We start from the raw sequence: 26,256 nt of genomic DNA on the forward strand, positions 1-26,256 counted from the left end.
TCCTCTCCCCCCTCCTCCTCCTCCTCCTCTCCCCCCCTCCTCCTCCTCCTCCTCTCCCCCCTCCTCCTCCTCCTCCTCTCCCCCCTCCTCCTCCTCCTCCTCTCCCCCCTCCTCCTCTCCCTCCTCCCTCCTCCTCCTCCTCTCCCCCTCCTCCTCTCCCCCCCTCCTCCTCCTCCTCCTCTCCCCCCTCCTCCTCTCCCCCCTCCTCCTCTCCCCCCTCCTCCTCCTCCTCCTCCTCCTCCTCCCTCCCCCCTCCTCCTCCTCCTCCTCCTCCTCTCCCCCTCCTCCCTCCCTCCTCCTCCTCCTCCTCCTCTCTCCCCCCTCCCCTCCTCCTCCTCCTCCTCCTCTCCCCCTCCTCCTCCTCCTCCTCCTCTCCCCCCTCTCCTCCTCCTCTCCCCTCCCCCCTCCTCCTCCTCCTCCTCCTCTCCCTCCCCCCTCCTCCTCTCCCCTCCCCCCTCCTCCTCCTCCTCTCCCCCCTCCTCCTCCTCCTCCTCCCTCCTCCTCCTCTCCCCCCTCCTCCTCCTCCTCCTCCGCTCCCCTCCCCCCTCTCCTCCCCTCTCCCCTCCTCTCAGGCATGACCCATTCACCACAAGGCGCGAGCGGTACCTCACATGATGAGGGAGAGTGTGGAAATCAAGCTGGACAGGCTGCAACGCGAGGGCATCATCTCCCCAGTGGAATTCAGCGAGTGGGCCAGCCCGATTGTTCCAGTACTCAAAAGTGATGGCACGGTGAGGATTTGCAGCGATTATAAAATAACTATTAATCGTTTCTCGCTACAGGACCAATACCCGCTACCTAAGGCAGGCGATCTATTTGCGACGCTGGCAGGAGTCAAGACGTTCACCAAGCTCGACCTGACTTCGGCCTACATGACGTAGGAGCTGGAGTAGTCTTTGAAGGGCCTCACCTGCATCAACACGCACAAGGGACTGTTCATCTACAACAGATACCCGTTTGGAAGATCGCTGCAGCCGACCAAATTCCAGAGAAACATGGAGCCTACTCAAGTTGGTATCACGCACGGTGGTTTTTCAGGATGAAATATTGGTCACAGGTTGAGACACCGTCGAGCACCTACGAAACCTGGAGGAGGTCCTTCAGCGACTGAATCGCGTAGGGCTGCGGCTGAAGAGGTTGAAATGCGTCTTCGTGGCAACAGAAGTGGAGTTTTTGGGGAGAAAGATCACGGCGGACGTCATTCGGCCCACAGACGCCAAGACAGAGGCTATCAGGAACGCGCCCAGGCCACAGAACGTCACGGAGCTGTGGTCGTCCCTGCGACTCCTCAACTATTTTGGTAACTTCCTACAGGCCAGGCACCGAGAACTGTGCGGATGCTCTGTCGGCTACCATTGCCCACCACGGGGGTGGAAATGGCGCAGCCTGCAAACTTGTTGATGGTGGCGCAGCCCGCAGACTTGTTGATGGTCATGGAAGCGTTTGAAAATGATAAATCACCTGTCACGGCCCGCCAGATTAGGACTTGGACCAGCCAAGATCCTCTGCTGTTCCTAATAAAAAACTGTGTAGTGCATGGGAGCTGGGCCAGCATCCCCGTTGAAATGCAAGAGCTAATCAAGCCGTTCCAGCGGCGAAAGGATGAGCTGTCCATTCAGGCAGACTGCCTGTTGTGGGGTAACCACGTAATGCTACCAAAAAGGGCAGGGAGACATTCATCTCAGATCTCCACAGCACCGGGTATGGTAATGATGAAAGCGATAGCCAGATCCCACATGTAGTGGCCCATTATCGACTCTGACTTAGAGTCCTGTGTACAGCAATGCAGCGTGTATGCTTAATTGAGCAACACGGCCAGAGAGGCACCACTAAGTTTGTGGTTCTGGCCTTCCAGACCATGGTCGAGGATCCATGTTGACTATGCTGGCCCATTCCTCGGTAAAATGTTCCTGGTGGTGGTGGTGGTGGTGGTGGATGATTTTTCAAAATGGATTGAATGTGAAATAATATTGGGAAGCACCGCCACCGCCATCATTGAAAGCCTGAGGGCCATGTTTTCCACCAACGGCCTGCCTGACATTCTGGTCAGTGCCAACGGGCCATGTTTCACCAGTGCCAAATTTAAAGAATTCATGACGCGCAATGGGATCAACCATGTCACCTCGGCCCTGTTTAAACCAGCCTCCAATGGGCAGGGAGAGCGGGCAGTACAAACAATCAAACACAGCCTTAAACATGTTACAGAAGGCTCACTCCAAACCCGCCTATCCCAGAGTACTGCTCAGCTACCGCACGAGACCCCACTTGCTCACAGGGGTACCCCTGGCTGAGCTACTCATGAAAAGGACACTTAAAACCAACCTGCATGATCAGGTAGAGAGCAGGCAGCAGCAACACAATGTAAATGATGGTCGTGCCACCGTGTCACAGGAAATTGATCTGAATGTCCCCATGGATATGTTAAACTATGGACATGGTCCCAAGTAGATCGCAGGCACGGTGATAGCTAAAGGGAGTAGGGTGGTTGTATTCGTCAAACTAGACAATGGACAAATTTGCAGAAAGCACTGGACCAAACGAGGCTGTGGTTCACAGACTGCCCTGAACAACCCTTAGCAACACCACCTTTCAAGCCCACAACACACACCCAAAGGATCAACGACATCATGCCAGACCAGGAAATTGAACCCATCACACCCAGCAGCCCTGCAGGGCCAACAACACACCAGAACAGACATTTGTACCGAGGTGGTCCACCACAGAAAGGCTCCCGACCGCCTCACCTTGTAAATAGTTTTCATTTTGACTTTGGGGCTCGGGGGGGGGGGGAAGATGGTGGGAGAGAAGTGATGTGTATTTGTAAAGCATGCACTCCCATGTTCTGCCACCAGGGAGCACATCCCCTGAAGTCCCAAGGGATCCCAGCATCCCTTGGGAGCACTGTATATAAGCCAGCCCCCAAGGCCTGTTACACACTCTGGAGTGTCTAAAGACTGAGGTCAGTTACTTTAACCTCATCTGTGTTAGGAACACAACAGAAATGGAGATAAATTTATAGAGAAGGGAATAATCAAAAGCAAATCAGGACCATAATTTCTAGCTGGAGAAGCTTGGCTTGAAACTTTAGGAAACTTGTTTTAAGTGCCATTTGTAAATTACTAGTTAGCTAATGGGTTGAAACCAGATCAGAAATTATAGATTCCCAACCAAATAATATGCACTACTGATGCACCATTCAAAAGTTTATTGTATTTGCTCATTTTCTCAGGTCGAGGTATTGGTTAGACCCAAAGCCAAATTGTAAAAGGAAAAAAAGCTAATGCAATAACAGTTCAGAGTGCTGTAATGTGGAGGGAGTACTAATGAATCAGTGGGAGAAATCAGTCTTACCCACCTTTAATGCAGCAAACAACCAGCAGCAATACTTCAACTTCAAACCATGTACCCAGAAAGCTATTTTCCAGTGTACAGATGCTAATAGAGAGCAAGGTTATGAGTCTCACCCTTGGAGCATAAAGTAACCTCTCCTTCCAGAACCCAAAGGATTATAAAAGGAATACTTGCATCACAATTACTGCAAAATGTGCTGTACAAGGAAGTGTACATTGCCGATATGGAGTAAAGCCTAGACAAAATCAGTTTATATCCCCTACAGCAGGCAACCTATGTGAAGCGCATCAAGCACAGACAGGTAGTGGCTCCCAATGTGGGTGGTGAGCAGGAAGGTTCATTAGACTTTTGAAAGCCATTACATTGGGGAAGGATACCCAAATGGTATTAACACTGAAGAGGCCCTTCCAAAGCTCCCAAGATATCTGCCCAATGTTCCTAACCAGTCAGAAAGCTACCCAAACAGAAAATACAAATTTTAGAAAAATGTTGAAGGTATAGGAAATAGAACCTGTTCCAGGATCTGTTTATCTACTGTGATTCTTTAACTGTGGTTACTAGGGACCAGTAACCTAAGATTTTTCACTCATCTCACAGGCCATCCAAAACACAAATTTTTCATAGAAATGTCATGTTACCAAGAAGTAACAAGCCACAACTACTCTATAGACAGTTAGCAAATTGCCATGCAATTGGCTGCAACCAATGAGATTGCTGGGGAAAACAGAATGGCCACATCACTAGTGGCCAATGAGATAGCTTAAAAGTAATGTTGGCATGTTTTCAGCAATCACCAATTGGTTTGAGTTTGAAAACCTAAAGATATATGTCCAAAACCAGTAATATTGTGAAGATGGAGATGGTTGAAAAAATGTTTAATATACACAAGCTCTCTGCTATAGAATTAATGGACATGTGATTTAGTACATTGTTATTCAAACTTAAATATTTCATCTCAACTTTGAATGCATTTTGGAATCACACCACAAATGGAAGTTTAAATATAGGACAGGACACTGTATACACTGCATTTGCACCCATTTATTCTCTTCAACCAGTGTTTAACCACTCCACATTGTGAAAGCACTTAAAATGATTTGGAAATTTTTGAATTGTATTCAAGTGCTCTTTGTTGACCTGGGTGCATCAAAGGTGTGAATTTTTTTGCATCTTTTTTTTAGTCCTTCCTCTCCTCAGTGCATTCCCTAGAACACAGGGGAAAAAGGTGAGGTTTTACAGATGGTTTACACTTCACTCTGATTCAACATTAACAAAAGATCAAGTCTGTTCTTAAAAAATAAACCTCCAAACCGTTAGAATATTGCCATTTGGGAACAGAAAAGTTGACCACTCGAACCAAATTTTAAAGTTATTTGTGAAGCCCCAAGGAATTGTCATCTTTTAGACACAAATACAACCATTAATGTAGATCCCCCTTAGCAATGAACTTCCATCACATGAACAAGTTTACTACCTAGACTCTGATGGTGTTCAGAATGCCAATGTATATAATAGGTCACAGGTTGATCACCTTGAAAGCCGTGCAAACAGGATGAATCCCAGGTCTCCATTTCATTAAACTCCCGTGTGCCTCTCTTATTAGCAACTGATTTGCAAATGGTTGTGACTTTTTGTTGCAGTTTATCTATTTAAAAAAAAGAGACAATCTCTTACATCCTAGTTTATGGGCATCATTCAATTGCATCATAAAATTCCACTTGTGCAATAATCCACTAAAAATGTTCCTCAATTGGAGGATAATTGGCTATATTCTTCATTGTGACCATCAGGCATCACAGACCACAGAGCCAGGAGGTAGGTGTCACAGCCACTCATTTCCATAATCCCAACTCACCAAAACAATGGCAAGGTAGAGGGACAAACCAGAAAGCCAATTAAAGAAACCAAATGGTTTTTAAAGATTGTTCCTACAAAATGGGAATAGGAGTTTTATTGCTCAGAATAATGCTTTGGTCACTCACCTAGGCATGTACAGTGCCAAGATATGTAGAAAGCCAAAGTTAGTGTCCCAAAATAGCCCTTCCTTTAATTTCTCCCACTCCCAACCACTTTGGATGGAATCAAGATATGAGAGAAAGGAGGATACAAAAGCTGCTGCAAACTAGTTAACCAAATGGGAATAGTGTTCTAAACTATACAATTCAACTTTACCCACAACCTTTATTTTGCATAAAGTGTAAGCAATTTGAACCAATTAATCTTTCACAAAATAAAATCAATCAGTAGGTTACATACCATACATGCTGGAGGACTCATTTATAGGATTTGTTAATAAGTTCAGTCAACAGTAAATTTTAAAAACAAGGGTTATGGGGGTGATGATTTATTCTGGATAGTTTAGATACTAAAAAGCCTGAGGTGGCCAAGATGGGGTCTTAAATTGCAACACTGGTTTAACTCAAGTACAGCACCATTGGCGAGGCCTATGGCAATTTAAACAGAATGGCAGCAGCAGAATTGATAGCACATAAAATTGTATAAAATAATGAGGGAACCTAGATAGTGGATAGGAAGGACCCATTTCCCTTCGAGAGGTCAATAACCAAGGGCATAGATTTAAGTAATTGGTAGAAGGATTAGAGGAGAGTTGCTGATTTTTTTTTAAATTCAGGAGGTTGGTGGGAATATGCCTGAAAGGGTGCAAGAGGCAGAAACCCTCAATCACATTTGAAAAGTACCTGGATATGCACTTCATGTGCCATAACCTACAAGGCTACAGACCAAGAGCTGGAAAAAGGGGGGTGGGGGAGGGATTAGGTTGGATAGCTCTTTTGGCCGACAGACAATAGGATGAATTGCCTCCTTCTGTGCTGTAAATGTCCATGATTTATAATAAACACCGAGGGAATTTGAGAAAGTTAGACAGTACACATGGAGGAGACAGGGCAAGCTACAGGTAAATATCTAGTATTGTGCAATGAGACAGGATTAATTAACAACCCTGCAATAAAGGAACCTCTGGGGAAAGTGTGATCATATGATTTTTTTTGGGGGGGGGGGGTGGAGAAAGAGGGGGAGTGGAAGTCAAGGGTTATGGCGAACAGGCCGGGAAGTGGAGTGGAGGCCAAAATCAGATCATCCATGATCTAAATGAATGGCGGAGCAAACTCAAGGGGCCAAATGGCCTACTCCTGCTCCTATTTCCTATGTTCTTATGGGAAGGGGTTCAACAAACTTTTGTTGCATAAGCACTTGTAAAGAAACCTTCCAGAATTAATTTAATATAAAAGCAGCTTAAAGTATGCAAGACATTCAAGATCAGAAGGGATGGTGGTTTATTTTAAAGAGTGATCTACCATATAACCCTTTCAAATTGTTAGGACAACATTTGAATTCTCAAAAGCTGCATTGCATATCTAAACATTCCCATTTCCTTGAGAGTCTGGACATGTACCAGGAGCAGCTTTAGCTATATGAATTTTTACTGTTGAACAACAAAGTGTAGAACTGACTCAAGACCAATTAATGGATTTTCATATAATGCATAAAATAAGTCCAGTTACATATTAAAATGTGAGCATATGCTTACCATGTTCTGCATCACCAAGTGACAGAGTAGCTGACTTGGGCTTTGCACCAACTTTATTCCAATACTCATCCACAGACTCTTCACTTTCATTTTGTACTTTCCACAAAAACAAAAAAGACACAGGTTAATGAATCAGTATTGAAAACATCTATAATCTTGAGCTAATTATTTTCCATTGATTTTTGGACCACTAACCAGCTTCCAATCTATAGGAGGAACTTCTAAATGAATAGAATTTAGACAAAAAGATCTGGATCCACTTAAGAACCTATGCTTTTGCATGGTGTAATGTTGCTCTGTTTAGTGTATCCTCAGACCTGCTATCTGTTAGTTGTATTCTGCTTTATATAACTCATTCAAGACTGTGTCCAACTATAGCAATTCACCGTTAGTCTTTATATAGCCTTGCGCTAATGATTAAAGCACAGCAAGCCATTTTTAAAAGAATGTTTCAGTCTCAAGTCTGCAATCCAACAAGTTTAAATACATATGTACTTTTACAAACTCAACAAATGCACAAATCACAATCAATTTGAACAATATTTCTGTGGCAATGAAAATTAGATGAAATTTTAACCTGCTCAATTGAAAATGCTCCAGAAACAGATTTGATCAACAGCAATAAACTGCTCTGAAATAGTCATGAAAGGGTTCTATAATCCATGCAAGGATTAATGAAAACTTAAATTAAAAAAAAAAGACACATTTAAAAAAAAAAGTGTTGCCAAAACCCCTGAAGTAAATCTATAGATTCATTGAAAATCACGCTGATTGAATTATGAGGATAGGTCACAAGTGATCTTATGGATTTTTGGGTTGTTGCCCTGATGTTAGACCTGCAGTGAAAGAAATGAGTGGGGGCTCAAAAGTTCACTTTCGCAAGGTTATCCTGTAGACAAGGAAGAAAACCAAAGACTGAAGATGGAGGAGAGGGTTGGCGTGATGGAATGAACACATCTCCATATAATTCCTAGATAGCTCTCAGTATTATGAAAGAAAGACTTACACTTATATAGCACCTTTCACAACCACCAGACATCTCAAAGCACTTTACAGCCAATGAAATACTTTTGGAGTACAGTTACTGTTATAATGTAGGAAATGCAGCAGTCAATTTACGCACAGCAAGCTCCCACAAACAATGTGATAATGACCAGATAATCTGTTTTTGTTATATTGATTGAGGACACCAGGGATAACTCCCTGCTCCTCTTTGAAATAGTGCCATGGGATATTTTACATCCACCTGAAGAGAGCAGACAGGGCCTTTGTTTAAATTTCATCCAAAAGACAGACAAGTGCTACAAAAAGTGCTGGGTTGGTCAGGATTATTGATGCAGCAAGAGCTGCTCAGAGAATATGAAGCCATGAAGGTTAAGAGATTCGGGACCGGTGAGTATCACCGTTTTATTTTTGTATGTTATCTTTTAGTCTTTAACAAAGGGCAGAGGGGGTATACTAAAAACTGTAGTTAATTAATCTAATAACTAGAGGCACGACAAGTAGCTCAGTCCTGGGGCGTGAACATCCTGTGCATGTGGGAAATCCTGCATGATTCATGTGCAGGAAATGTTGCCAGCTACACAACCCGAGCTCTGGGTTTCAGAGCTCGAGCAGCAGCTGGAGTCACTTTGGAGGCTGATAACTTAAATGGATAGCACATTTCTAGGTGGCCACCCCGCAGCTCAAGAGGGTGCAGGCAGAGAGGGAATGGGTGACCGCCAGACAGAAGGGCGGATCAGGCAGGTAGTGCAGGAATTCCCCCATCCCCCCAAATCTCGCTAGCCAACCAGTATTCTGTTCCACATACTGGTGGGAGCAATGGTCCTCTGGGGAGTGTTGCCAGAGCCAAGTCCACAGCACCGAGGGGGAGGGGGAGGGGGAGCATGGTAAAGCAATAGTGGTAGGGGATTAGATAGTTAGGGGAGCAGACAGGCATTTCTGCAGCCATAGGTGTCTCCAGGATGGTATGTTGTCTCCCTGGTGCCAGGGTCAATGATGTCACCAAGAAGGGGGAACAGTCAGACGTTGTGGTCCATTTTGGTACCAATGACACAGAAAGAAAGGGGGATGAGGTCCTACAGGCAGAGTTTAGGGAGCTAGCAGAGAGATTAAAAAGCAGGACCTTTAAGGTAGTATTCTCTGGATTTCTCCCAGTGCCAGGTACTAGTGAGTACAGAAATAGGATAGAGATGATGAATGTGCAGCTGGAGAGATAGTGCAGGTAGGAGAACTTTAGATTCCAGAGCATTGGGACAGTTTCTGGGAGAGGGGCCTGTACAAGCCAGATTGGGTTGCATCTCAATAGAGCTGGGACCAATATCCCCTTGGCGGGGTGGGGGGTTGCTTGGGCTATTGGGGGAGGGTTTAAACTAGTTTGGCAGGGGGATTGGAATAGATTCAGAAGGGAGAGAAGCAAAGTTGAAATTGGAAAGCAGAAAAGTAGAAAAATAATTTGGAAGACAGATGAAACAAGGGCTAGAAAATAAACAAGGGAGTTTGGTAGTGCTAAATGGTATATACTTCAATACAAGGAGTCTAGGGAATAAGGCAGATGAGCTGAGAGCACATTTAAACACTGGATATTATAGGTATTACTGAGATATGGCTGAAAGAAGGGCAGGTATGGCAGCTCAACATTCCAGGTTAGAGTTTTCAGATGGGCTAGAGGGAGCTAAAAAAAAGGAGGGGTGGGGGGGGTCGGGTCGCAGTATTGTTAAAGAAACAATTACAGCTACGAGGAGGGATATGATGTTTGAAGGATCATTGAATGAGGCCACCTGGGTTGAATTGAGAACAAAAAAAAAAAGGGGGGCATGTCCCATAAACCACTCAGAGGGAGATAGAGGTGCAAATATTTAGGTAATGAGAAATACAAAAACTATAGGGCAGCAATAGGAGGAGATTTCAACTACCCAAATATTAACTGGAATAAAATTAGTGTGATAGGTTTAGAGTGCAGAATTCCTAAAATGCATTCAGGAGAACATTTTTAGCCAGTATGTAACAAGCCCAAGGGAGGGATGGTTCTGAACTTAATTTTAGGGAATGAAGCTAGGCAGGTGGATGGGGCATCAGAGAATGAGCATTTTGGTGCTAGTGATCATAATTCAGTTAGATTAGGGTAGTTATGGAAAAGGAAAAAGATACATCAGGAATAAAAGTGCTCAATTGGGGAAAGGCCAATTTTGCTAAGTGGAGATGGGATTTAGCCAAAGTAGACTGGAAACAGCTACTTGAAGGTAAATCAGTGTCAGAGCAGTGGGAGGTATTCAAGGAGGAGATCGTGAGAGTTCAGAGCAAGTATGTTCCCTTAGTGAAAAAGGGTGGGACTAACAAATCTAGAGCCTCCTGTATGTCAAGGGACATACAGGGTAGGATAAAGGGAAAAAAGGGAGGCTTATGAGATACCGAAGGCGCAATACTGCAGAAACTCTAGGGAGTATAAAAAGTGCAGGGCTGCAAGTAAAAAAGTAGGAAACAAAGAGCATGAAAAAATATCAAGTAAAAAAAAAAAATCAAGGAAAACCCAAAGATGTTTTATAAATACATTAAGAGCAAGAGGATAACTAAAGAAAGAGTAGGATCTATTAGAGACCATAAAGCTAATCTATGTTTGGAGGTGGAAGACATGGATATGGTTCTTGAAGACTTTGCATCTGTTTTCACAAAAAAAAGAGGCGATGCAGACATCACAATCAGGGAGGAGGGTGAAATATTAGATAAAATAAATAAAAATAGTGAGATTGGAAGTATTAAGCAGCTTAGCAGCTTTGAAAGTGAATAAATCCCCGAGTCCCAATGAAATGTATCACAAGCTGCTGAGAAGCAAGAGGAAATAGCAGAGGCTCTGACCATCTCCAGCACTACATCTATAGCCAGAGGACTGCTAACCTTGGTTTAAAAAGGAGAAAAGGATAGATCTAGTAATTGCAGCTTAGTCAGCCTAACCTTGGTGATGGGAAAATTGGAAAAAATTCTGAGGGACAGGATAAATCTCAATTTAGAAAGACACGGATCAATCAAGGACAGTCAACACAGATGCGTTGAGAAGGTCTTGATTTAATTTTGAGGTGGTAACAAGGAGGGTCAATGAGAGCAGCGAGTTTGATCTAGTGTATATGGATTTTAGCAAGGCTTTTGATTAGTCTGCCATGGTGGGACCTTGTCACAAAAGTAAAAGCCAGTGCAAAGTGGCAAGTTGGATCTAAAATTGGTTCTGAGGCAGGAAGCAAAGGGTAATAGCTGATGGGTGTTTGTGACTGGAAGGCTGTATCCAATGGCTCAGTGCTGGGTCCTTTGCTTTATGGTATTTAATCAATGATTTAGACTTGAATATAGGGGATATGATTAAGAAGTTTGCAGATGATACTAAAATCAGCTGTGTAGTTGATAATGAAGAAAGCAGTAGCTTGCAGGAAGATATCAATGAACTGGTCAGGTGGGCAGAACAATGGCAAATGGAATTTAATTGGGACAAGTGAAGGGGAATGCATTTGGAGAGGGCTAAGGCGGCAAGGGAATGCACATTAAATGGCAAGACACTGAAAAGTGTAGAGGAACAAAGGGACCTTGGAGTGCAGGTCCACAGATCCCTGAAGGTAGCAGGCCAGGTAGACAAGGAGGTTATGGCAGCATACTTGTATTCCATGCTTCAGCTAATAAAGTCAAGAGCAGGGAGGTCATGCTTGAAGTGTATAAAACACTAGTTACACCACAGCTAGAGTACTGAGTGTAATTCTGGTCACATTACAGGAAAGATCTTATTGCACTCTCGAGGGTACAGAGGAGATTTATGAGGATGTTGGCTGGACTGGAGAATTTTAGCTATGAGGAAAAATTCAATAGGCTGGGTTTGTTTTCTTTGGAACAAAGGCAGAGGGGAAATCTTATTGGAGGTGTATAAAATTATGAGGGGCATAGTTAGAAAGGACCTATTTCTTTTAGCAAAAGGGTCAACAAGGGGGCATAGATGTAAAGTATTTGGTAGTAGGTTTAGAGGGGAAAGTTTTCACCCAGAGGATGGTGGGGGTCTGGAACTCACTGCCTGAAAGGGTGGTAGAGGAAGAACCCCTCACCACATTTAATTGGATGTGCACTTAAAGTGCCATAACCTACTGGGCTACGAACCAAGAGCTGGAAAGTGGGATTAGGCTGGATAGCTGTGTCAGTCGTCGCAGACACAATGGGCCGAAATGGCCTCCTTCCAAGTTGTAAATTTCTATGATTCTATGATGTTGAGGCCTTAGAGGGTACATTAGAGATTTACTGGAACGGTACCAAAAATAAGGGACTTCAGGTTATGTAGTGAGACTGGAGAAGCTGGGGTTGTTCTCGACTAGAAGTCGAAGAGAAGATTTGAGATGTTAAAAATCCTGAACAGTTTTGGAAGGTATAAGGAAGGAGAAACGGGTTCTAGTGGCAGAAGAGTTGGTAATCAGAGGACATAGATTTATGGTTATTGGCAAATAACCAGAGTTGACAGAAGGAAACTTTAAAAACACAGCGTTGTTGTGATCTGGAATGCATTGCCTGAAAGAGTGATGGAAGCAGATTCAATAACTGTCAAAAGGAAATTTGATAAAATACTTGAAGGGAAAAAAAGGCAGTGGGACTAACTGAATAGCTTACCGAAGTGCCGGCACAGGCACGATGGGCCGAATGCCTCCTTCTGTGCTGTATCATTCTATGATGCTAGAAGATAACAAATGGCTTTACCCAAGTTTCTTTCTGGCAAATTGAAGCCGGATTCAATTGGGCTAGTGGCCAGTGATTACGCTACAATGTTACATAAAGTACATTACAAGGAAGAATGAACCCTTACCACTCATAGCCTTTCGTGTACATTTTCGCCTCTTTTCCTCCTCTTTGCGTTTTCGTTCCGGTTTTGCGGTTTGCCCCGATTTCTGGCGCTCGTTGTGTTCATTCCCCACCCTATTTTGCTCTCGTTGGTTAACGGTATACTTCGCCACGTTCTTCTTCCCCTTTGGTTTGTCCTGTTGCGGCCGATTGGCTATCTGGAGTGCGGACATTTTTGATGGCCTACGAACTATTTTCTTCCGAGAAGATCCATCCACTTTCAATTTTTCCGAGACACCTGCCCTGGAATGATTGTCTTGATCTTCTGAAGGCTGTTCGGAATCGGAGGAATATCTAGTTTTCTTCTTGTTGGAACTGCAGGATTCTCTCGAGATCCTGCGACATTTTCGCCGCTCACCAGCCACTGAATTCCCACAAATTAACTGATCTTTGCTCAAATAGTCTCTCTCAGAAAGGGCGTCGCTACCAACATTCCGATTAGCCGAGTGATTTCTACAGACAACATGTTTTTCGCTCTTTGCTTTTAAAAGAGTTTCTTTTTGACAGGCACTGCAAAATATCTTCTCTCTCTCAGGAACATGTTGATTCTCCAAACTTTTGCTGCCAATTTGCGCACTGGAAGCAGAGTGCGCCTGGCGGGAGGGTGGAGGGAGAGTGTTACACATCAAGTGAGAGTAGGACACCTGGTTTCTGGCAGGCATGGCATCAAAGAAGTCAAAAGACGATTCCTCATCCTTGGAAGACATTTCCTCAAAAGATCCATAGGGGACTCCTGGTCGATCTCGCATGGTTTGAGGAAGACCATTTTTCCAGTGATGGCTTCGAGCTTGATTCTGTAGCCAGACCAGCACACTGGCAGAAGGCACGTATTCTTCAATAGACTCGAGAGAACCATCACTTTTTAGTACTTCACACATTCTCTCTTCATTCAGTGACTCTAGTGACATAATTTGGCGGTCATTTTTTTCGTTCCTGGTTTCATTCTTCTCTTCAATTCCATGTATATGAACAACTCCACTTGGGCTGCTTTGCCGTGAAGGTTTCTCAGATGCCTCGTGTAGGAATTCATGTGTTGGAAGCTTGCGGCTCTCATTGGATTTATATGGCAAGATGTCCTCTTTGCCGAGCGTGGTTGCGCAACACGGAACCGGGTCTCCTTTTGCTCCAGATTCACGTCCTCTTTCTGGACACTTGTTGGAATCCAGCAGCATCACTTGTGGAGTGGGGGAAATTGTACATTCTTGCGGAACGTCAGTTTTCTGACTCACTTTGTCTGCCTCGAACGAACCATAAAAGGGCACTCCACCCTCACAGGCACTCACAGACCATACTTCGCATTGAATACGATCTTCTGCCTTATTATTAGGTGTAGTGTTATATATGGGAACTGTGGCTTCAAATGACCGCCATACATTTATAGAAGGTGCTCCTTCACTGCACTCGATTCTTATCTTTTCCTTTTGGAAGGCATAGCCAGCTGGCTTGGCACTTTTAACTACACTGGTGTCTTCTGTCTCATTTGGTTCATCCCGAATTCCTTTGTGCAAAAGTCTTTCTTGGACAAGTACATCTGCATTGCCCGATGCAGATTCAACACCAGAAGACTTCTGGACTCTCACCTCGGCCGTTTGACGACTACGCGTCTCAGTTTCAGCAACCACCTCGGCACTTTTAGTGTGGTCTGGATGGGTCTCGGTGTCAGTTTGTACTTCTGTATTGGTCACATTTCTTCGAAAGGGATAGTTTCTGAATCGGGTAGAATGATAAAATGTTGGGCGAGCGACAAAAGAATTAAAATATGGTCTTCTATAGTTTGTGTGGGTCATTGGTGACTGTGGGCCATAGCTTCTTGGATATGGCATAGGACACACCGGATAATATAAACCTCCACCAAATTCTAAACAGAAAGAAAGGGACTCGTCAGTATTGTGCATACTTTTAGTATGGCCGGCAGCTGATTATCCATTTAAACACACGATTTATAAAAACACTAGATCATAAAGTAAACTAACACCACAAAAGCAAGTACAGCACAGTACCCGGATAAGTAAACATTAGGTTAACTTTGGATCAGAGCAACTATTCCCCTTCTGACCAAGAGCGAGAGCAGACGGCAGTTTCCTCCTGCCTTGTGGATCACGTTACAATGAAGACCCGAATTTTGAAAGCTCTACGAACAGGTTTAAATGAGCAATTACAGCGACAACGGCTTTAAGAGGGGACGGAAACATTCTTGCTACAAAGGCCAAGGTATTGATATTGAGTAGCAGAATTCCGCAATTAATTGGAATTGGAGGAGACGTCAGGTTGGCGGCTTTTGATGCGCGTAACAAATGCAAATCAGCACAGTACCTGCCACAAGTCAGCATATTGCTTGCCACGGGAAGAGAGCTCTTCCCCCTTGCTATTGAGGAAAGCAAGTTATTCTTCAAAAGTCAATGTTTCAAAATTAAACTGCCCCCAAAGGCAGCCGCCCACACAGACTATGCATACCATGGCCGTTCGGGGGCGATTATTCAGAGGGGAGGAACGGGACATCAGCAGGCACAAACGAGATCCCAGGACCTCCACCTCACCAACACGAGTGCTCCAACTGGCATCAGTAGCTGAACACAGGTCAGAATCTAACCTGGAGCACTGGTGAACTGAATTAGGAGAACTGGGTCACTCGGCCAACCATTTACCTATCGAGTTATCAAATGGAGCCTATTGGCAATGAGAAGACGTTGTTTAAACCGCCAAACTTAAACTAAAAAATAAATAAGCCAAGCGGCCAGCAAAATCAAAAGATACAAAAAAGTGAAAGCTGGTAAGTGAGATGCTACTTAGAAGCAGCCACTAACCTCTTGGTGCTTGTGGAATTGTATGACAGTGGTGCTGCTGCTGCTTACCTACTGTTGGGTAGAAATACGGATGGAAGGCGGGAGGGTGCATGAAGTGGGACATAGGAGGTGCAAACATATGTGGTGTTGACATTGGTTGGAAAAAGAAAGGCCTGTTGTGGTTTGGTGCGTGACCATCTTCTGCTCTGTGGCCGCTTGGTGAAGAATTCATCGCGATTGGCAACAAGCAAAGGATTAAAATAAAAATGCAGCTCTCTAGTATCGGTGGCAGATTCATCGGAGCTCCAACTGGAAAACAAAGTCAGAACATTTACAAAGCTTGCTCTACAAACATACCACGTTGCACATAACAGGTCCGTTTCTTATCGGAAAATAAACGTATTACAGCAGCTAGAAGTTTTCAACGCCATTTTAAAACTTTGAAATCACCCATAAAAGGGTTACATACCTATGTTACAAGATCCCTATTTAATCCAAAGGTTGGGGAGGAAAAAAAACGCAGTAACTTTGAAAATTTCCATGAGCCGAGTCTTTACATTTGCACTACTACCACACCCTTAGTGAAACCACCTGCCTTCTCTCCCATCGGTCCCCCGAACAGTCCATTTATCAATTAGTGGCGACCAGGCAGCCAGTCAGGATAAGCCGCTAATTTCACGCTGACAGCACCAACTCTCAAAGCTCCACTCCCTCCTTATTGGGCTCGGTTTTAGAGCCTGTTTAATGTAGTATTTTTGGTTTGGATTTCGTTATTTATGTAACATCCTCTCGCCTCACTTTTAGCACGAAAACTATATGCTGAAAATATTCAACATTTTATGAGATTAAAATAATCATCCTCCACGTGTCGATGCTTTCTCCAATGGAAACTCCTTGTGATCAAAGTTTGACAATGGCAGTAACCTATATGATTAAGTCAAAATAAGGACAATTAGCAACGCACTGTGATGCTTGTATCAGTTACGCCCCCAGTTTGCTCCTTCCGTGTATTCTCAGCTCAAATGAACTGAAATGACTCTCCCGTTGATTCTCTGTGACAACAATCTATCGATAAAACGGACAAATCCAGGCCTAAAGTTTTAGCCTGTGATAGGAAGCAACTTGCAGTCGTCCACCTGCATTCCAGGTATCTGATGAAAATTTACACAGAAACTCTAGTTCTTCAGAACATCAAGTACATCTTTCGTCAATATACGGAAAGTAACTGACACAACGGAGTACAGTTCATAAGTCACTAATACACCCCAATTAATAGGTAACTTTTTGATAAGATCAATACCTGATGGCCTGGGACATTAATGTTGGCTAGCTTCTTCCTTGACTGAAGAACAGCATTGTATATATATATAAATTCTACTGAGTAAAGTACAATGAATTTGAATTGAAGAGCTCTGTGAATTGAACAAAATGAATGCTGCAATATTTTTGCTCCAATTAAGCTTGAAAATCCCAAAGCTGTGATGTTCTTGAGATAAATCAGATTGGCGTAGAACAGATTAGCTACGAATGTAGTCAAGAAATTGCTGTTGGTCTGCTACTAAGGGGTTCACTGAGTGATAATTGGGTTTTTGGGGAGGTTACAAACAAAACTGCTTAACACCCGAGTTTACCGACAAAAAGCGAAATACCGCAGATACTGGATATCTAAAAAACAGAAAATGCAGGAAACATTCACCTGAGCAGGCAGTTAACGCTTCCGGCCGATAAACTTTCTTCAGAACCAGGAGATGTTACAGATGAACAGCTTATAAAGAGGAACAGAATGAGCGACCTTCCTCGCCGGAATTACCTGGCGCAATGGGCATGGAGGCAGATAAGCAGAAAGTGTCCAGAGCCTGAGTGGTGAAAAAACTATCTAGAAAAATATGTTAATCTTAAGAAAGCCACTGAGGTCAACCACCAGTGCTAATGTGACCAGTAACAGACCCAATATGTAAAAAATATTCTTCTCTGATAACGTTTAATCCTTTGATGCTGAAAGACGCTAAGTAGTAGATGTAGTACTGTCATAATTGATTCACAGTGAAGAATGTTTTATTTCAATGGGGTTATTTGGGATGCATGATATAGTTACATTTAGGATGTACTTATGACAGAGAAGTTTACAACAACAAGGAACGTCACATCACACAAGGAATATACCTCTAAACTTGTGTCATACAGTGTGTCTCTGAAGCAGTGCAGATGTAAAAATTGTCACTGTTCTATGCATGTTCAATCCCTTTGTAATATTTTTGTTGCCGTTGATGAGGACAGTGGTTGGCCTCTCCTCCTCCTTCAGTGATGACTGGACCTTTCCTTCCCCACTGGTGACCTGGCCTCTTCTCCTCCTCTAGCACGTGGTGAGTACCGTGGCTGTGACACCCCCCCGCCCCCGATCTTCCACTCTGAACCCCAGTGGGCTACTGACCCTCCTAATGTCTGACCCCAACCAGGCCTCAGACCACCTACCATCAAGGGCGCTACTCAGTGCCAAGCCTGCAGCCAACATCTCGCCGTAGGCAACTAGGCTCATACAGCAGTGCTTGGTCTCCAGTCGTCTTGGACCCCCTTGCCACTGGACCAAGACCTTGCTCAGCTAAGCCCGTGTGATTGCCGGTGTGCAATGGCCACCCCACGTTAAAAGAACCCACGCACAGGCATCTTCCACTCCTTAATATTTTTGTGCATGCCTGACAAGATCATCTTTAAGCAATGAGAACAGGCATGATTAGTAGGTGGCCTGAAAAACTTTATGTTATGCTTTGAATAAAGCAATGTGACTGAGTACTGTAGACGTGAGTAAGTGTGACCTTAGTATCTTTATTCTAACTCCAGAGTGCAAGTACAGCATGGGAGGCCTGCTTATATACAGTGCTCCCAAGGGATGCTGGGATCCCTTGGGACTCCAACAGATACGCCCTCTGGTGGCGGTAGAACGCTGGTTACATAGGGTTGCATACATAACATCACTCCCTCCCAAAGTCAATAGTACACTTATTTACAGGGTGAGACGATCTGGGGCTTTCCGCTCCCTAGTCGATCGTCTCGGTACAAATGCAGATGCAGGTGAGTTGGTTGGTTCTTCGCTGGGCTGCTGGGGATGATGAGTTCAGCTTTGTGGTCAACCATGCTGTCGGTTGCCATTTGTGTGTGTCGGAGAGTCGAAGTTGATGGTGTCCTCTTCAGGTTGCTCGTGGCTGTCTGTGAATCGCAGTTTGGTTTGGTCCAAATGCTTTCTGCAAGTTAGTCCATTTGCGAGTTTGACCTGAAACACCCTATTTCCTTCTTTGGCTATGACACTGCCAGCAAGCCATTTGGGACTATGTCCATAGTTGAGTACAAATACAGGGTTATTGACTTCAATATCGCGTGACAAATTTGTGTGATCATGGTACATGCTTTGTTGATGCCGCCTGCCCTCGACGTGATCGTGGAGATCAGGATGGATGAGAGAGAGCCTTGTTTTGAGCGCCCTTTTCATGAGCAGCTCGGCTGGGGGAACCCCGATGAGCGAGTGTGGTCTGGTGCAGTAGGGGAGCAGGACTCTGGACAGGCAGGTCTGCAGGGAGCCTTCCAACATGCATTTCAAGCTTTGCTTGATGGTTTGGACTGCCTGTTCTGCCTGGCCGTTGGATGCGGGATTGAACGGGGCAGATGTGACGTGCTTGATCCCATTGCGGGTCATGAATTCCTTGAATTCAGTGCTGGTGAAGCACGGCCCGTTGTCGCTGACAAGGACTTCAGGCAGGCCGTGCATGGCAAACATGGCTCATAGGTTTTCGATGGTGGCAGTGGATGTGCTTACAGACATTATTACACACTCAATCCACTTTGAGTAAGCATCCACAGCAACCAAGAACATTTTGCCTAGAAACGGGCCAATGAAGTCAACTTGGATCCTAGATCACGGTTTGGAGGGCCATGACCACAAACTTAGCGGTAACTCCCTGGGTGCATTGCTCAGTTGAGAGCAAGTGTTGCATTGGCGCACGCAAGACTCCAAATCTGAGTCGATGCCGGGCCACCACACATGGGATCTGGCTATAGCTTTCATCATTATATGCCTGGGTGGGTACTGTGTAGGTCGCGTATGACTGTTTCCCTGCCTTTCTTGGGCAAAACCACGCAATTACCCCACAAAAGACAGTCCACCTGTATGAAAATTTCATCTTTATGCCGCTGGAACGGCTTGATCTCTTCATGCATCTCTGCTGGGATGCTGGACCAGCTCCCATGGAGGACACAGTTTTTTTTACAAGGGACAGTAAAGGATCCTGGCTGGTCCAGGTGCTGATCTGGCGGGCCGTAACGGGTGACTTTTCGTTTTCAAATGCATCCATCACCAAGAGCAAGTCTGCAGCCTGTTCCATTTCCACCCTGGTGGTGGGCAATGGTAGCCGACTGAGGGCATCAGCGCAGTTCTCTGTGCCTGGCCTGTGGCGAATTACATAGTTATAAGCAGACAGCATGAGCGCCCATCTTTGGATGCGAGCAGAGGCATTGGTATTGATTCATTTGCTCTCTGAGAATAGCAATATGAGCGAGCGGCTTATGGTCAGTTTCTAACTTGAACTTAAACCCAAACAGATACTGATGCATTTTTTTTACCCCGTAAACGCATGCCAGAGCTGCTTTTTCAATCATGCTGTGGGCCCTTTCGGCCTTGGACAAGCTCCTGGACGCGTAAGCGACCAGTTGCAATGTTCCCGATTCCTAAGCTTATTGTAACACACACCCGACCCCGTACAAAGACGCATCGCAAGTTAGCACTAAATGTTTACAAGGATCATACAGGACAAGCAGTTAGTTGGAACATAACAGATTTTGGGCTTTCTCAAAAGCTGTCTCTTGTGATTTCCCCCATAACCAGTCATCTCCCTTGTGTAGCAACATGTGTAGAGGTTCTAGCAAGGTGCTTAACCCGGGTAGGAAATTACCAAAATAATTGAGGAGTCCCAGGAACGACGGCAGCTCCATCACGTTCTGTGGTCTCGGCGCGTACTTAATGGCTTCCACCTTGGCATCGGTGGGTCTGATGCTGCCTGCCATGATTCTTCTCCCTAAGAATGCAACCTCTGGTGCCAGGAAGAAACAGTTCGAGCATTTCAACCTGAGTCCCACATGATCTAGCCAACTTAGAACCTCTTCCAGGTTCTTCAAGTGTTCGATGGTGTCCCAACCTGTGATCAATATGTCGTCCTGGAAAACCACGGTGCATGGAACTGACTTTAACAGACTCTCCATGTTCCTTTGAAAAATAGCCGCGGCCGATCCAATCCCAAACGGGCATCTATTGTCGATGACCAGACCTTTGTGCGTGTTGATGCAAGTGAGGTCTTTCGAAGATTCCGCCAGCTCCTGCGTCATGTAGGCCAAGGTCAGGTCCAACTTGGTGAACGTCTTTTTTCCTGCCAGTGTCGCAAATAGGTCGTCTGCCTTGGGTAGCAGGTACTGGTCCTGTAGCGAAAAACGGTTAATCGTTACTTTATAGTCCCCTCAAATTCTGACCGTGCCATCGCCCTTGAGAACCGGAACAATCGGACTGGCCCATTCGTTGAACTCCACCGGTGCGATGATGCCTTCTCATTGCAGCCTGTCTAAGTCGATCTCCATTTTCTCTCACATCATGTATGGTACTGCACGTGTCTTGTAGTGGATGGGTCGTGAACCGGGAATCAAGTGGATCTGCACCTTCGCCCCCGAGAAACTTCCGATGCCTGGCTCAAACAACGACGGAAACTTGCTCAGAACCTGGGCATGAGGCGTCGTCGACGGACGAAAGCGCTCGGATGTCGTCCCAGTTCCAGCGGATTTTTCCCAGCCAGCTTCTGCCGAACAATGTGGGGCCATCTCCTGGTACTATCCATAGTGGGAGTTCGTGCACCGCTCCATCATAGGAGACTTTTACTGCTGCGCTGCCAATTACATGGATCAGCTCTTTAGTGCAAGTTCTCAGCTTGGTATGAATAGGACTCAGCTTGGGCCTGCATGCCTTGTTGCTCCATAGCCTGTCGAAGGCCTTTTTGCTCATGATGGACTGACTCGTACACGTGTCCAATTCCATGGATACTGGAATTCCGTTCAGTTCAACTTTTAACCTGATCGGTGGACATTTTGTGGTGAAGGTGTAGAACCCGTACACTTCTGCCTCCTCGGTTTGAGTCTCTAGTTCAGTTTGATCCACCATGGATCGGTCTTCCTCTGCAACATGGTGGTTTCCAGAATTTGCAGCACGCCTGCACATTCGCTGGAGGTGTCCCATTGTTCCATAGCCTTTGCACGCATAGTGTTTGAAGCAGTATTGACGTGCTCGATGATCACCTCCACAGCGCCAACAAGGTGTCAATTGCCTTGCATTAACGCTTGATCGCAGACTCTGAGTCATCTGAGGTTGTGCAGCTGCAGGCGTGTACGTTCTGCCATATACATTCCTGCCTGAAAACGACATTACTTTTGTTATGTATGCAACACCTTGTAACCAACATTCTACTGCCACTAGAGGACGCATCTGATGGAGTCCCAAGGGATCCCTTGGGAGCACTGTATATAAGCAGGCCTCCCATGCTGTGCCAGCACTCTGGAGTCAGAATAAAGAGACTAAGATCACACTTACTCAAGTCTACAGTACTCAGTCACATTGCTTTATTTGAGACATAGCAACTTTGTGTACAGTACTTGCCGAAACATCTTGTTGCTGCGAAATTTGTTTGGTGTTATCGCTGGTGGACATAAATGGCTGTGTTATCGTTATGGCTTTGCTCAGATTCGGTGTTTCAGCAGTCAATATTAGCGAAGAATAACCTCATGGCCAATGTCAAGCACAAAAAAGGCTCTTAGCATTTTCTCCAGGAATCCATCGAATTCACAATGTCCTGCAAGGTGCCTTAGTTTGGCGACGTAGCTCGCCACTTCCTGGTCTTCAGACATTGACATGTGTAAAATCGATACCTTGCCATCAGAATGCTCTCCTTCGAATTTAGGTGCTCCCGGACCAGCGTACACAGTTCTTCATAGGATTTGGTTGTTGGTTTCACCGGAGCAAGAATATTCTTCACGAGGCCATAGGTTTTTGCCCCACAGATGGTGAGGAGGATCGCCCTTCGTTTGGCAGCTTTCACACTCCCTTCCAGCTCATTGGCCATGAAGTATTGGTGGAGTCGCTCCACGAAGGCCTCTCAATCGTCCCCTTCTGAGAATTTCTCCAGGATACCAACAGTTCTCTGCATTTTCGCGTGATGGTTCGTTATCTCGTCGCCAGTTGTTATGTCTTGAATAAAGCAATGTGACTGAGTACTGTAGAAGTTAGTAAGTGTGATCTTAGTCTCTTTATTCTAACTCCAGAGTGCAAGTACAGCATGGGAGGTCTGCTTATATGGAGTGCTCCCAAGGGATGCACTGGGAGCACTGTATATAAGCAGGCCTCCCATGCTTATATACAGTGCTCCCATTGCATCCCTTGGGACTCCCAACAGATACGCCCTCTGGTGGTGGTAGAATGCTGGTTACATAGGGTTGCATACATAACACTTTAAGCCATTGAATCCTTTTGACAAGATCCCGCACAAGAGATTGTTGTGCAAAATCAAAGCACATGGTGTTGGGGTAATATACTGACGTGGATAGGGAACTGGTTGGCAGACAGGAAGCAGAGAGTCGGGATAAACGGGTCCTTTTCAGAATGGCAGGCAGTGACTAATGGAGTACCAGGGCTCAGTGCTGGGACCCCAGCTCTTTACAATATATATAAACAATTTGGATGAAGGGTTAGAGTGTAATATCTCCAAGTTTGCAGATGACATTAAACTGGGTGGCGGTGTGAGCTGTGAGGAGGATGCTAAGAGGTTACAGGGTGACTTGGACAGGTTAGGTGAGTGGGCAAATGCATGGCAGATGCAGTATAATGTGGATAAATGTGAGGTTATCCATTTTGGGGGCAAAAACATGAAGGCAGAATATTATCTGAATGGCGGCAGATTAGGAAAAGGGGAGGTGTAATGAGACCTGGGTGTCATGGTTCATCAATCTCTGAAAGTGGGCACGCAGGTACATCAGGCGATAAAGAAGGCAAATGGTATGTTGGCCTTCATAGCTAGGGGATTTGAATATATAATCAGGGAGGTCTTACAACAGTTGTACAGAGCCTTAGTGAGGCCTTACCTGGAATATTGTGTTCGGTTTTGGTCTCCTAGTCTGAGGAAGGACGTTCTTGCTATTGAGGGAGTGCAGCGAAGGTTCACCAGACTGATTCCAGGGATAGCTGGGCTGTCATATGAGGAGAGATTGGATCAACTGGGCCTTTATTCACTGGAGTTTAGAAGGATGAGAGGGGATCTCATAGCAACATATAAGATTCCGACGGGACTGGGCAGGTTAGATGCGAAAAGAATGTTCCCGATGTTGGAGAAGTCCAGAACCAGGGGACATAGTCTTAGGATAAGGGGTAGGCCATTTAGGACTGAGATGAGGAGAAACTTCTTCACTCAGAGAGTTGTTAACCTGTGGAATTCCCTGCCACAGAGAGTTGTTGATGCCAGTTCACTGGATATATTCAAGAGGGAGTTAGATATGGCTCTTACTGTTAAGGGGATCAAGGGATATGGAGAGAAAGCAGGAAAGGTGTACTGAAGGAATGATCAGCCATGATCTTATTGAATGGCGGTGCAGGCTCGAAGGGCCAAAAGGCCTACTCCTGCACCTATTTTCTATGTTTCTATGTTAGAGGCCATCATCAAAATTATTGACTATATTTAAGGTGAAGATAGAAAGATAAGGGAGTCAAAGGTTATGGGGAAATGGCATGGAAGTGGAGTTGAGGTCAAGATCAGATCAGCCATGATCTTATTGAATGGCAGGGCAGGCTCGAGGGGCTAGATGGCCTACTCCTGCTCCTATTTCTTATGTTCTTATGAGAGCATATAGAGAGTAGGAGATGGTGAAGCTAGTGTCTTCCCCATAGAACATAATATCTAATGTATGATAATGTTATGCTGCCTACCAACTGGGCATTCATGAGATGCTGTGGGCCATCAGCAGCAGCAGAATTGTATTCCCCCATAATCACGGCCCAGCATATCCCCTACTCTACTATTGCTATCAAACCAGGCACCAACCCTGGTTCAATGAGGAGTGTAGAAGAACATGCCAGGAGCAGCATCAGGCATATCTAAAAAATGAGGCACAGCACAGGACTACATGCATGCTAAACAGTGGAAGCAGCATGCTAAAGACATTTCAACGATCATAAAATAAATGGATCAGATCAAAGCTCTGCAGTCCTGCCACATCCAGTCATGAATGGTGATGGACTTCATGGACAATTAAACAATTAATGGGAGGAGCAGGCTCCATGAACATTCCCATCCTCAATGATGGCAGAGCACATTGAGTGCAAAAGACAAGACTGAAGTGTTCGCAACCTTCTTCAGCCATAAGTGCTAAGTGGATGATTCATCCCAGCCTCCTCCTGAGGTCTCCACCATCACAGAAGCTAGTTTTCAGCTAATTCAATTCGCTCCACATGATATCAAGAAATTGCTGAGCACACTGGACACAGCAAAGACTACGGGTCCCAACAACATCCCGGCTGCAGTGCGAAAGACATGTACTCCAGAACTAGCCACGTCTTCAGCCAAGCTGTTCTAGCACAGCTACAACACTGGCATCTACCTGACAACATGGAAAATTGCCCAGGTATGTCATATCCACAAAAGACAGGACAAATCCAACCCAGCCAATTAACGCCCCATCAGTCCACTCTCAATCATCAGCAACAGTTCTATCAAGCAACACTTACCAATAATCGGCTCACCGATGCTCAGTTTGGGTTCCGCCTGGACCACTCGGTTCCAGACCGCCTTACAGCCTTGGTCTCAATATGGACAAAAGTGCTGAATTCCAGAGGTGAAGTGAGAGTAGCCGCCCTTGAATCATTTGACCGAATGTGGCACCAATAGTAAAAGTGAAGTTAATGGGAATCGGGGAGAAATCTCTCCAAACGTAACACAAAGGGAAGATGGTTGTGGTTATTGGAAACCAATAATCTCAACTCCAGGACACTGCTGCAGGGGTTCCTCAGGGCAGAAATCATCTTCAGCTGCTTCATCAATGACCTTCCATCCATCATCAGGTCAGAAGTGGGGATGTTTGCTGATGATGGCACAGTGTTCAGTTCCATTCTCAATTCCTGAGATAATGAAGCAGTCTGAGCCCATATGCAGCAGGACCTGGACAACATCCAGGCTTGGGCTGATAAGTAGCAAGTAAAATTTGTGCCACAGAAATGCCAGGCAATGACCATCTCCAAACGAAAGAGTCTAATCACCTCCTTTGACATTTAATGACATTACCATCATCAAATCCCCCACTATCAACATCCTGGGGGTCACCTGTGGCCAGAACCTCAGCTGGACCAGCCACATAAATGTCATGGCTACTAGAGCAGGTCAGAGGTTGGGTATTCTGTGGCGAGTGGCTCACCTCCTGGCTTCCTAAAACCTCTCCACCACCTACAAGGCACAAGTGAAGAGTGGTAGGTCCCACTGGGGTGCTGATGCAACTGCATTCGGTCCATATTGGACAGAATAGTCTCCATTGCTCTGTGCAAAGCCTTGAGACAAGTTGGAGCTGGAATCCTCCCTGCTTCGCGCAAGTTCTCTGGCAGGCTACATAATGCACTATGCATTTCCTCGTGTTTGTCCATCAGCCTTCTTT

The 26,256-nt window shown here is 45.2% G+C and overlaps 1 protein-coding gene across 1 annotated transcript in view; it reads right to left on the bottom strand.

The window, feature by feature from the left end:
• The window catches only part of gpr141 (G protein-coupled receptor 141), an 89,896-nt gene extending 77,050 nt beyond the window's left edge, over positions 1 to 12,846 (bottom strand). Inside the window, exons 1-3 of the mRNA XM_070881498.1 lie at positions 12,726 to 12,846; positions 6,902 to 6,997; positions 4,883 to 4,996 (exon numbers count right to left, since the gene is read on the bottom strand). Coding sequence (XP_070737599.1) covers positions 4,883 to 4,996; positions 6,902 to 6,991 — 204 coding nt within the window. The 5' untranslated portion in view covers positions 6,992 to 6,997; positions 12,726 to 12,846. The remainder of the gene's footprint in view (positions 1 to 4,882; positions 4,997 to 6,901; positions 6,998 to 12,725) is intronic.
• Positions 12,847 to 26,256: the final 13,410 nt, after the last annotated feature.

The sequence above is a fragment of the Pristiophorus japonicus genome, chromosome 1 (assembly GCF_044704955.1).
Source record: "Pristiophorus japonicus isolate sPriJap1 chromosome 1, sPriJap1.hap1, whole genome shotgun sequence".
NCBI classification, from domain to species: Eukaryota; Metazoa; Chordata; class Chondrichthyes; family Pristiophoridae; genus Pristiophorus; species Pristiophorus japonicus.